General features: G+C 35.0%; 1 protein-coding gene across 2 annotated transcripts; it reads left to right on the top strand.

Moving 5' to 3' along the window:
* Positions 1–1805: 1805 nt before the first annotated feature.
* On the top strand, positions 1806–12073 carry CSN5 (COP9 signalosome subunit 5). Of its 2 annotated transcripts, none has more exons than XM_067105757.1 (7): positions 1806–1862; positions 3782–3965; positions 6687–6771; positions 7169–7318; positions 9688–9882; positions 10254–10451; positions 11506–12073. In XM_067105757.1, exons 2-7 carry the CDS (start codon positions 3793–3795, stop codon positions 11782–11784), a joined length of 1080 nt encoding a protein of 359 aa, XP_066961858.1. In that variant the 5' UTR covers positions 1806–1862; positions 3782–3792; the 3' UTR covers positions 11785–12073. The 2 variants fall into 2 exon arrangements, with proteins under 2 accessions (XP_066961858.1, XP_066961857.1); XM_067105756.1 differs by having other exon boundaries at positions 1808–1951.
* Positions 12074–13364: the final 1291 nt, after the last annotated feature.

The following is a 13364-nucleotide window of genomic DNA, read 5'->3' as shown; positions in this document are numbered from 1 at the left end:
TTATTTATTAAATTGTACAAATTGTATAATTGGTGTCATTAGCAAAAACTGATCAGACTAGTAGGCACTGGAAACTTTTATCTTATTCTGCTCATTTAGGATTGTTATTCTAATGGAAAGAATTTAAATTAAATGACAGATGGCAAACAGCTGAATCACTGAGCCTAAGGAAAAATGAGGAAACATTCTTTAAGGAATGACTTCAGAAATTAGCACAGTATTGGAGAGTGATGTGTCAAAGATGTTTGACTTATCGGTTGGGTGAACCCTGGGATAAGTCCAGATATTGCTGGTGGCAATAGGAGTAATAACAGTTACAGGTTGTCTGTATTTGACCACAAAGGATGCAGGTTCAGTAACTTGATACAGTGTGTTGAATGACATCGTAAGTTTCAACGCTTGACCTTGACCTAAATTCTATATTTCTTATTTCTCCTCTATGCAATGTTACTGAAGATGCCCTTTACAGATTTCTAAAACTAATGCCCATTGCTTGACTTGTAATGGATTCCTGAGGATTTCATGATGTTACAGATAAATTTTCTCAAATGAGTAAAAAGAAAAAATTCAAAACGTATGTACACTGAATGAGTTCATAAAGTGATCACCTGTGTCATTTAATTTTGTCTCGGTTCCTTTCGACAGCGGTATTATTGCTGCATAAGTTTAACAGTTCCCGAAATAATTTGAGAAAATGTAGAATGCATACGAGAACGACAAGTAGGCCTACCACAGACGAAATCTGTCTGTGAAGTGTTGTTACATTCCTAAGCATTTTCATCTTAAAGTTCATATTTGTTAAAATCTTGATGTCAAATCGAATTAAAGTTGTCCGCATCATTAAAAATCAATCATGCTATTGATGACCAAGCTATTCAAGAAACATTTAAACTAGGAAAAATAGATTTTCTCTGCATTGTAATAAGTGTGCGTATGTGGGTGTGCTTTGCGACCTTTACAACAAAAGGGCATTAAACTCTGCACAAGATTACCTACGTTAAAAAAATCCTTGCAGATCTACAAACAGGATGACCTAGACATTTTAAAATTTTTTTAGATAGTGTGTATTTTTTTATTCCCTTGCACTAATGCATTGATGTCACGAAGAAAACTAATATACATTGATGTTAGCCTGGCGTCCTGGGATAAATAGATAGGCTACACTCCGCTACAGCAATATAAAAGTTCATTTGTCGTATAAATGATATCGCTCTTGCATTTTTGTAAACTATAGTTTACTGAAGATACTGAAGAGACAAACTGTATGTTAGGCCTACCCCAATTTGAACTCGAATTCTTGCGAAACGTGTTTTTACGTATAGGAACCTAGCATATATTCCGGATCAAGTAAAGATAAGCACTCCCTAAGCAAAAGGAGTACCTGAATAAACTGCTCATTTATAAACAGTTTATGTCAAAATTTTCAATTGTTTGCCATTTTTCTTTCTATTTGTCTTTTGGACTGAGAGTCATTACACTGTAACGCCGCCGTACATTCCGTTGTAAAGATAAAATCACTCCCCAAGCAAAAAGAGTAACTTGATAAACTGCTTATTTATAAACAAATTATTTTTTTATTCCTAACTTAATGAATAATTAAGGATATTTAATTTCATTTCATCTCTGTTCGGAGTGCTTGTCTTTTGCTGCTCATATTAGTGTGTGGTTCTCTTAATTTGTCACCTGTGAGACTTTATTAGTCACCTATGAGTTCTTAGCTTTACTTGACTTTAAATTTCCATTGAATTATGGTTTTTATTATGGTTATTATTATTTTTAAAAAATTATCTCTGTTTTATAGTCTTTTGAATTGAGAATTTCTACCTTGTAACGCCGCGCGAACATTCTGTTATGATGACAGTGTAGGTATTGAAGAGCCCCTCGTTAAGAACTGACGACTTATTGTTGGTGGCATTGTTGTGGGTGACTTTTGCAAATAAAATCAAGAAAGGTTAAGTATCAAGTGTTAATCTGTGAGTTTAGAGTGAGCAAGAATAGGAAGCCAGTTTCAGTCGTGTAATCTTGTAGCCTGATATATGCTACTGTAGGCTAGCTGTAGCCTTTGGCGAGACTTACCGATACATTAGGCGATTTAGCTTTCATTATTTAATTTTTAACCTTGACTAACATAGACTATAGACGATGGTGTATATATTACAGCATGGGCGAGATGATGTAAGAAATTTACAGCGATAACGAGAATTTTACCATCTTATGTTTTTATTTTTACGTTCTTCACTACACTTTTTTACCATCGCCTCTTTTGTTTTTACATTCATCCCCTTACATTTACCGTAGCATACCGTTACGGTAAATGTAAAAGAAACTGCCGCTGGAAGGCATCAGTTGTTAATATAATTTTTTGCTTGAATATGGAAAATTGTGTAGTCAATAGCCTAGCCATTAGGCAAATACAGTATATATAATTTTTTGCTGGAATATAGAAAATGTGTGTATAAAACTGTGTATGTTAGGAATTTGAGAAGTTTTTAGTGACAGTGCAAGTTTTTCCATCTTTTGTCTTCGTTTTTACTTTCATCCCTTCACATCTACCATAGCTTATGGTAGCTACTAAGGTATGCAAGTCTTATGGCAAAGATTGAAAACTTAGGCCTAGGCTGTAGTTGCCTAAGGTAGGCCTGGGGATAAAAAAGCTGAAGAGTTGTGCTTGTTAGGCATAATTTTGTGGATCACACCCTGCGTAAAAAAAAGCAGATCAAGGACATATTTCAGTAAGAAAGCATCATAACATTTTTGTGACAAGAATTGAGCTGTCTGTGGTTATTTAGGCTTTGTGAGTTTTCTTTTGCTGTGACCATTTTACATCAGTCATGACGATGCTCCATCAGACTGTTCATGCAAACATCTGTCAATGGGTACATCATACATGAGCCTCAGGTATTGCTGACCTGTAAATACAGTATCTCAGGCATAAACCGCATCGTAGTGACAATCTTGATCCTGAAAGTAACCGAAATTTGTCAATCTTTTTGACACACTTTCATTTGCATGTGCACTTGACATGTTTCACATGGCTTGGAAATTACAGCCACTAAGGTTAACGTAACATTCCTGAATGTAGAATGTGTTTGGATGCTTTGCCTTGAGTTTTCTTGGGACAGCCATGTCTCTGAAGTGGATTAGACAAGCTGTGGCCTTGGATGTTGATAGTAGCTTTATACCTAGTTTTTATTAATGTAGTCATTTACCTTAATTCATTAAAGTTGCCTGTTTCTCTGAACTTATATTAGATACAGCTTTGTACCTATATTGTCCAAGGGCTGCCTCATATTTGCAGTATGGATGTTGTATTGATGTAGGGCTGTTTATAATAAAACTATCTGGAGGAACTTATTATTGAAATAACTGATTTACAGTCTCCAAATCAAACAAAGTTGTTATAACTGGTGTGAAAGGTAGCTGGTATGTTTTGGTGTAGTTTTCTTCCCTTCCTCCTGAGCATTGTAAGACTGGTTCTAGGATGAAAATTACTGCATTTAATGTGGGGTAAAGCTGTTTAAGCAAATATATGTATTCCCTTGACATTTTACAAATTTTTACTCAAAAGACATGTAACATGGTTGGCTTTACATTTCTATTTTTCAGTATCATTTAAGATTTTTTATATGCATCATATTTTTTATAATCAATGTTTGTGACATTATGCTTGTGTGTTTTTTATTTTACAAAAGGATTATGATTTGCTGTGAAAATGAATGCCTCACAGCAGTATTATAAATCAGACAGGGTTTTGTCATTAGTAATGGTTTCATTTCCTCAGGTTACCCAAACATGGCATCTTCAAGTACTGGTGAAAGCACCAGTAAGATGAGTCAGTCTCAGGTGGCTCAGAGAATGTGGGAGATGGCAAACAACATGGTCTATGTGAGCTCTGCGGATGAAATTTACCAGTATGACCGAAAAGAACAGCAAGATATTCTTCATGCCAAACCTTGGGAGAAAGAGTATGTACAATTTTGGAAAAATATGATTATTATTATTATTAATTTGCAGATATTTTTTCATACATCTTCCTTCCAGTAGGGATGATCCCAGAAGGTATTTATAAAGTGTTAGGTTGTCAGCCTTTTGCCTTGCATCCTTGCAGATGGCTATGGCTGGTCATACTATATGTTAGTAGCATCTACTGTTTCTTAGTGGTCATCAAACCCATAAAGACCAAACCCAGCTTTGCATAACTGCTGATTTGACTACCAGTAGTGGAGCAAACAAGTTACCCCTCTCAGCTATAACTATGCAGTACTGTATTGTATTTTCTCTTGACTGTAAAATGGGCAATTTTTTCCAGTGCTCTTACTACAGTTCCTGAATGCTGTGCTTAGTTCAGCAAAATGTGCTTTCTTTTGTCAGTTTTCTGAGAGGTGGCTAAAACCATATACAGGTAGTCCCGATTATCAGCTGTCCTGGTTATTGGTGATCCGGTTTTTTGGTGTTTGTCTAGTGACGGTAATAACTTGATTTTCAGCGGAGATAACCACTTATCAGCACCGATAACCAAAGATCAGCACCGTTACACACCTAATAGAGGCACCGATAAGCTCTGAAAATTGTCGATTTCCGGTTATCAGCAATTTTTGGTTGTTGTCACACCGTCGGGAATGGAACCCCTGCTGATAACTGGGGACTACCTGTATATGTAATTGATCATAATCCTAACAGTATACGAGATGGAAAGCAAATGTTTGTATTTAGGATAGTTAAATCTTAATACAAAACTTATAGCTACTGATATGAATGAAAAAACATTCAACCATGTTCAAAATTTCCATTCAAAATTTCAGATTCATTATTGAGGGTAACAGACAACTGGTTAAACTGTTTACTACTGTAATGATGATAGCAATAACAGTGTTGAGATTGTACTCTTTATTTTGTATCCTTTTCAAGTTTGTGCCTCTTTTACCTATAGATTAATTCAATCAAAATGAACTCCTTTGTGCCAAAACCTGACATGTATGGGCCAAGGCAGTTCTGACTAAGGATTTCGACAGTTTTGGAGAAGCTAGTTAATCTAGACACAGGACCAGTCAGCCTGAACCCAGCTATTTCAGGCATGGTGAGCTCAATACCAGCCCTAGTGGTTGCAGTCATTCACTGGCTAGTCACAAGTAACCAGGCATAAGAGTTGAAGGTAAAGAGGGCTGACGGAGACAAGAACTTGATCTTGATCTTAGTCACAGTGAAGAAAGCCATTTTTTATCAAGACTTAGTTGCTGTATACTGTACAAGCTTTGTAGTCCCTTTGACTCTTTGAACTTGTGAAACCTTGTATAAGAAGAGCAATAGGATTGGGAAGAAAGAGATCTTTTGTTTACAGTTTACAGGCATCTTCAGCTTTAGGTCACAGGCAGAGATGAATTTGATTGGGAAGGCTACCATTCACTAATGGGCTTGCAGTTAAAGGTTCAAGAGTGTTCAATTCTTTCCCATACAGATAGCCACTTGACATTTGTAAACTAATGGATTTTAATTGGCATGATCCTCAAAGTTTGGTGGAAATGTCATTTCATGGCCAAAAACTATTTGTATTGGATGCCCTTAAGCCTTTACCTTCAGTTGAATGCTTACACCAACTCTGCAGTTGTCAACAAAAAGTGAAATGAGAGAGAGAGAGAGAGAGAGAGAGAGAGAGAGAGAGAGAGAGAGAGAGAGAGAGAGAGAGAGAGAGAGAGAGAGAGAGAGAGAGAGAGAGAGAGAGAGAGAGAGAGAGAGAGAGAGAGAGAGAGAGAGAGAGAGAGAGAGAGAGAGGGTGGGGGGATGGATAAGTAGTTACCTATATAACTGGGATGCTTTACTTGATAGTTGATCTGTGCTAACAATATGATATGGTATTTTGGACTTAATCTGTTTTTCCAAAACTGGCTGAAAGCAAATTGAAAATATTGGGTTGTATTTACTAGGTTGGAAAAATTAAGCTTATGATACCATTTGGGATGAATCTTACATACTGTTAAAGTTAGCTTACATCTCCTCGCCGATAAGTGAGTCAGCATTCAAACAAAAGATCGAATGGCTGGCGGGACAACTGTCTAGTTCACCTGTTCTCCACCAGGTGTGTTTCAAATGTTTAAGCTCTTGTTAGAATTCCCCTTGACAGCCCACTAAGTTGTGGGGAGGCTGAGTGGGGTCTACTTTAACAGTAGGTACGTATCCAAATAATAAATTTTATTATGAAAATTTATATTATTTGGGATGAATCTTACCCACTGTTAAAGTTAGCTGATTCCCACATTGAGAAGAGGATGGTGGGTAATACGGCAAGACCAAATCCGCTCAGCCAATTGAGCTGAAGGTTTCTTGCATGAAACCCAAAACATTCTTACCTGATCTGGAATCCTTTCTGGATCTTACTGCCGCCAGAAGTTGGATTCCATTCAGGGGGCAAGGCTCTCATACATGTGCAGCAAAGAGCAGCCTTGCAGAAAAAACCACTTCAATTCAGCTAGAATGAAACAGAAGCAGCGTGAGTATCCAAAATAAATTTTATTATGAAAATTTATATTTTTACCTCTTATCTGTTGAAGGATTTTTGTGGTCGATGTCTTTGGACTCTTCCGTTTTTACACAGTAGTGCGTAATAAATACTACAGTTGAGATGTTTTGAGTGGTTATTGTTAATGCACTGGCTATTAGCAAATGATGTCATCAGTCTTTTCTCATTCCAGCCCTCATTTCTTCAAACAAATTAAGATATCTGCACTGGCACTGCTGAAAATGGTCATGCACGCTCGTTCGGGTGGCACTCTTGAGGTTTGTAACATTTGTAACTTGAATTCAAAACTCTTGAAATGCTGTTATTGTGATGAGTATATTATTGTAATGAAAGTAGTTGTTCACTTGTTTTATAACATTTGCCAGATGTAATGGGGCTCATGGTTGGACTTTGAAGAGTTTGATTAAACTGTAACATCTGATAAACTACTGTGTAGACTAAATGCTGGGATATCAATAAGAGTGGTGCAGGTTAGCAGCTGTTATTGTGTAGGAAGATAAGCTATTGCCATGGGCATTTCAGGGAATTGTAAAGAATCCAAACCTTGAAAGCTCTACCTAAGAGATAGTTGAACTAATTATGTTGTTCGCGTATGAAATAACGTAGATCTTATCTTGATTAGCAAGAAAGTTTTAATTTTGTTTTCTCCTTAAGGTGATGGGCTTGATGCTTGGCAAGGTTGATGGCTCCATGATGATCGTTATGGATTGTTTTGCTCTGCCTGTCGAAGGCACTGAAACTCGTGTAAATGCCCAGGCACAAGCCTATGAATACATGACAGCGTATGTGGAAGCTGCTAAGCAGGTGAGTATCCAATCCTTTCCTTACTGGGTGATTTGAAGAAGTGATATTTATTCCTTTTATAATTGTTGCTGAGTGACAAGAAAAATATAGTAGAGTCAATAGTCATTTCCATATAATGTTTTTGGTGCAAATTAATTATAAATTTAAGTAATATTTACTTAGGGCTGTTTTGACAAATACTTTTCCAATGTATTGGAAACTGAGAAGAATTTCATCATTCAGGGATTTTTTTCAGGGCTTTTTTTATATGTCCTACCAACTCTAAATGAATAGTGAAGGGTTCATTAAATTACTTCTTGATAATTTCTTAGAACCTTTTGTCACTGCATATCATCCTCTTCAATTACTTTAGTCAGTAATATTGTTTAGGTCTCTTGTACTCACAGTTATCATCATCATTATCTGTATACTTGGATGTACTGATTGTGGCTCTTGCAAATGCTTTACAGTAATCAGCTATTTAACATGCATTTACTTTAGTAGCTTCATATTGCATTTTATAATTTTGAATCTTTAAATTGTTGCCACAGACATTTCTTTCACAGACTTTCAGTATCCAAACTTTAAGATTTAAGCAGCCTTGTTTACAAGTCTCAGTAATTTCCTAAATCCTTCTAATCATATATATAAGGTATAGCTGGGAGTGACCACATTTTTGGATGATCAACATTGTTTGCATTACTTTTTGTGTATTGAGGTGTTGTGTTGTGCTCAAGAAAATTTAAGTTTAACTTTTATTATCTTGCTTAGCTATAACATTCATTATGTGAGGTATTAAACATGTAAAGGTGATAATGATGAATGGAAGTATTGAATTTCTTGAATTCTCTATACTTGCAAGATCTCTGTATGAATTTTGAGAGGGAAGTACCTGCAAAGCATTTGCAGTAAACTTTGCAGTGGAAACTTATCAATTTGTGTGACAGGATAATTTTGTTTAGACCACAAATAGATAGAAATCAGTTCAATTCAGTCCAATTTAAATGCCTTATAGAAGGGTTTCCCAAATTACCATTTGGTTTAGCCAGGTTATGATCTTTCAGATTTTGATGAACAAGATGTCAGAGCATTGTTTGCTCATTTGTTTTTAATTTTGAACATGATCATCATCCTCTGAAAACATGAGCATAAAAACAACTGTTGCATAATGACTAGACTTACAGTTTCTAACTGCTTTTCTTCCTTATAAGTAACTATTTGGCATCAGTAAGAGAAAGAACTTAGTCTTTTTACTTCCAACTTCAATTTTATCTGCTCCAATTTACACTTCTTATTGAAGTGCAGATCCTTTGGGTGAGAGTTTAGAAATGTGACTCACTGCTCTCATGTAGCTGATTTATAGTAACAATGTAATCTGTAAATATTTCAGGTCCAGAAGTCAAGTTGAGGATATTTAACTCTTACAGGCTGGGCGAATGTACACATTAACAATACCCTGAAACCTGAAAAACTTTGTTGGACAGGTTGCACATGGTATAAGAAAACAAATTAAAAAAATTTTATGGACTGTCCATGGGAAGTTGAAAGTAAATATTTCCACCCCGTGCAGGGCCTCTTTGTCAAGACACACTTAAAAAATACAATTTTAGTGAGTTATACATGTTCTTTCAAATATTCTTTTTCTTTTTACTTTATTTTGCAAAATTACAGTGACAGCTCACATAATATAAAAGAAGATAACTAAAAGTAGCAACAATCCCAGAGTATATGGACACACATTTACAAGGTGTTTGGGATGGGGAGATTTATCTCTTTTAGTGAGTTACACATATTTCTAATATTGTTTTGTACTTTACTTTGCAAAATTACAAATACCTGTACAGCTGACATACTATTGTATATACAAATATATACAAGATGTACTGGGACTGGAAGGGCTAGTGCATTCCCCCATGAAATTTCATGTCAGACTATTCTCCCTTTTATTCTGGGCTGAGGTGTGAGCATTGCAATATAGTTATTTATACCCAGTGCAAGTGATTTGAATGTTTTTCCTAGAAATTCGTTTAAACATCATGGCACAAAATAATGATTATCATATGGTACAGCTTGCTTTGCCTCATATGCCTCTTCTGTGCCTCATAGGTAACTCTGCTTTTGTCCTCAGAACATTTCTGCTCTTTGCTTCTCTTGTACAGTACTTGGCATTTAGGGGTACAGTATGTGAAAATAATAGGTATGTGTCTAGGTGTGGTCACATGAAGTAGATTATGACCCCTCCATAAAGTAATTGGGGTGCTATAGAATGAATACCCTGTTTTTATATCATGGAATTCAGCACAGCATAGATTGTGAAAGATTGTTAATTGTAAACTAATTGCTTTATATTATTTATTCATGCAGGAGTACAATGTTTACTTTTTTTACAGGTGGGAAGACAGGAAAATGTAATTGGTTGGTATCACAGTCATCCTGGATATGGCTGTTGGCTGTCTGGTATTGATGTTTCTACCCAAAATTTAAATCAGAATTACCAAGAGCCTTTTGTAGCTATCGTTATCGATCCCATTCGAACTATTAGTTCTGGCAAAGTAAACATTGGTGCCTTCAGGACTTACCCCAAGGTACAGTTGTTATTTACTGTTTGTATAAGAAAGTTTTATGAGTACAGTACAGTAATTCAGTTAGTTTCTCTCTTGTTATCTAGCTGGGAAAAATAAATTTTTTTTTTTGTTTTTGTTTCCAAGGTAAGATCATATGACTTGAGTATATTGTTATATTATTCAGTTGATTACACTTTCATAATCTATTTTAGGGTTTTGTGAGCACAGTATTTTGTTTTTACCTGTCTTTGTTAATTAGAAGTTACTTTCAATTTATTTATTTTTTGTTTTTGTTAATGTGAATATGTTTGTAGCTTGTGTAAATGTCTTGAATTTTTATAATATTCCTCCTCTCATACATACCAGTGTTTTGATGTTGGTATCTTTAACAGGGCTACAAACCACCAGATGAAGGACCCTCAGAATATCAAACCATCCCCCTCAACAAAATTGAAGATTTTGGTGTACATTGCAAGCAGTATTATTCCCTGGATATTTCGTACTTTAAATCTTCGCTTGATAAAAAACTTCTCGACTCCCTTTGGAATAAGTATTGGGTGAACACACTTAGCTCTTCCTCTTTAATTACTGTAAGTACTGTTTCAGTATTATTGCTATTATTATAAAATTATCAGACCTTTTTTTCAGTAGAAAAGTTTCAGCTGGTACCATAGTACTGTACATTGTATGTTATTATTATTATTATTATTATTATTATTATTATTTATTATTATTATTATTATTATTATTATTATTATTATGGTAGGTATTTACATTGTATAGACAAGAGTACAGTGTATGGACATTAATTGCCTTTAATTTAATAAAAGTGTATGTTATACATGTTTTCGTTATGGTGGTATTATAATGCTGTGAATATTTCCTTCTGGTTTTAATTAATTCCAGAAGTTCATTCTTGAGGGATAATTTATTTCAGGCCTTTTAATGAACTAGGTTTACATGACCAGTGTCAAGATTTCATACAAGGTCCAAAGTTATGTGACCACTTGTGCTCTTATAAACTTTATAAAGGTTACTTGATATCTACAAGAGATTTGCTGACAGGCTTTTTAGTAAATGTTCAACAATTTGGTATTAAGGGAAAATTTTCACTGATCCTGAAAGTGCAGGAAGAAGAAAAGTTCCTGAGATTACCTTACAGGAATATATTCTACCATCTTTAACCTTAAATACTTTTGAACTACATGTATTTAAATATTTTGCCTATGTTGTGCAAGGGTAATGGAATCAGTAAATCTGAAATCTTAACAGATGCTAGAAGTAATGACGAGTTCTGAATGTTCAAGTATTGTTTCACCTATGGTTTTATAATTTATTTGCTGTCATATGGTATGTAAAATACAAAATATTATGTAAAAAGATTTTAATAGAATAACACTGAAAAAAGTTGAAAACAGGCTTTTAGCTATAAACTTTTATTTGTTAATGTTTCTTGCTGTTACAGAACTGTAGTTATTATTGTTTTAGATTGTTCCAAAAATTTTGATTGTAAATTGCTTTTCTTCAGTACAGAAAACAGTGGAAACTAAGGCTTCCATGTGTTTGACTTAAAGATTTCAGTAATAAAACTGATCACAGTTTTGACTCTACATTATTCTGTAGTTGTACTTTTCTGTATTTCAGAATGCGGAGTACATGACACGACAGATATTGGATCTAAGCGATAAATTAGAAAATTCTGAGACAGCTCTAGGTCGAGCAGGGCTCTTTGGCCTTGATCCCCAGGAAAAGAAAACAGAAGACAAACTCAGTAGAGTCACTAGAGACTCTTGTAAAACAACCATTGAAGCTCTTCATGGCCTAATGGCACAGGTTATTAAAGACAGACTCTTCAATCAAATCCCTCAAGCCTCAGTGCAGACTCAGGAGCCCGCTCAATCAACACAGCAGACTAAAGCATAGTGTTTAATCGTGATTGTGATGCCTTATTGCGCTGCTTTTATTTGTGAAGAGTAATTTTGCTGTTTTTTCATTAAATGTAAGTGACTTTCAGATCACGTTGTTCATAGAAACTTCGTGGTTTTGTAGTTGTCTTTAAAATATTACACAAGGCATATAAAGGGTTGATGATTCATTATGATGGATCTAAAACTTTTTTTGTATTTTGAGTAATGAATCAAGCACTATGCCTTCAAAGGTAGTTATGTAATTTTCCTTTTTAAGATTGTCTGAAGAGTAAAATCTCCTGTAAGCCAATTGTTTTATTACATTCAGTAAAAGAAAACAGACTATTTTTAATGATGACCTCAATTCAACACTGTTATGTTTTAATAATTTTTTATTTAGATATAATTTGGTCCTTCAAGTTTTTGAGTTTTTTCCTTATAATAGTTTTCAATAAATTTTTTTGTGTAAAAACTTTACCGGTTGTTGAAGGGGATGTCAGGTAAAAGACTTGTAGTTCAAGCTAATCTGTACTGCTTGGAAACCATGTAATGTGGTATAGTTTACAGTGAGGTAACATATTCATGAAAGACAACTTATTTCTTCTTAACAGTAAATGTATTACAGACTAATATCTGCCCCATCCTCCCTCCTTTCTTTTTGACTGTGAACCATTCAAAGTTGAATTAGAAAAACAGGTATGACTGTATAGTAGTATGTTACTGTTTTTTCTCACCAGCTACTAATGATTGATATGAAGTAAATTCATTGCTGTATGGCATACTAACCAGTTCTGCCAAGTAATGCAGTACTGTAACTAGTTGCAGAATTGATTCCCCATATCCACTGTGTAACATTCATTTGAGTCAAGTTTGATATGAATGTTGAGTTAATACCAAGCTTTACTGATAATAATACTGGTTACTGTCTAAGGATCTATGCTGTGGGGCACAGCTTACAGTTTTCCTTGCAAGGCACAGTGCAGTTGGTACTAATTATTATCTCGTAAAGCAGTTCTTGCAGAGTTTGGCCAAAGGACTCTCCCATAAAAGAGAACTGATACGTGGAGCAAGATAGAGTTGAAGAGATTTGACAGGTAGGTGGAAACAGATGAAAAGTAAAAGGCAGAAAACATGCAGCTGAGGCTGAAGGGTTGTTGCAGTGTGTAAAGTGTAGGGTCTCTTCAACTTTAGCTGAATTGCTCTTTGCCTTTTACCTCTCATTACATTGATAGCGTTTACTGTTGTGGTGCCAGTGTACTGAATGCAATACTTTAAATCGGTTTTCTTTGATCCCTCACCGTTTGGCTGTTCAATGTCTTGATCATTGCCCTTCTCCAATCTTCACCTTGCATTTAAGAATGAATTCATGTGTTAAGTCTTATGGGAATTTAATTGTGACTAGTCTTGGTAAACAACTCGAGTGAAGTCATGAACCACCCAATGATGAATGATTGTTGTGTAAACATTTTATGGATACAATATTTGAAAAAACACATCTGCATAAGAAAACCCAACTAATAGACAGAATAATATTGTTGCTCTTATTCCATAGACCTGTATAGTAACATATGCACTATGATTTGTTTCATTTGTAAA

The sequence above is a fragment of the Macrobrachium rosenbergii genome, chromosome 6 (assembly GCF_040412425.1).
Source record: "Macrobrachium rosenbergii isolate ZJJX-2024 chromosome 6, ASM4041242v1, whole genome shotgun sequence".
Lineage (NCBI taxonomy): Eukaryota > Metazoa > Arthropoda > Malacostraca > Decapoda > Palaemonidae > Macrobrachium > Macrobrachium rosenbergii.
The sequence above is the reverse complement of the archived record's forward strand: the minus strand, read 5'-3'. Positions and strand labels throughout refer to the sequence as shown.

Coding starts and splice junctions, on each gene's coding strand:
- CSN5 (XM_067105757.1), top strand. CDS start 3,793: ATGGCATCTTCAAGTACTGGTGAAAGCACCAGTAAGATGAGTCAGTCT. Junction 3,966..6,686: donor GCCAAACCTTGGGAGAAAGA/GTATGTACAATT, acceptor TTCTCATTCCAG/CCCTCATTTCTTCAAACAAA. Junction 9,883..10,253: donor CCTTCAGGACTTACCCCAAG/GTACAGTTGTTA, acceptor TATCTTTAACAG/GGCTACAAACCACCAGATGA.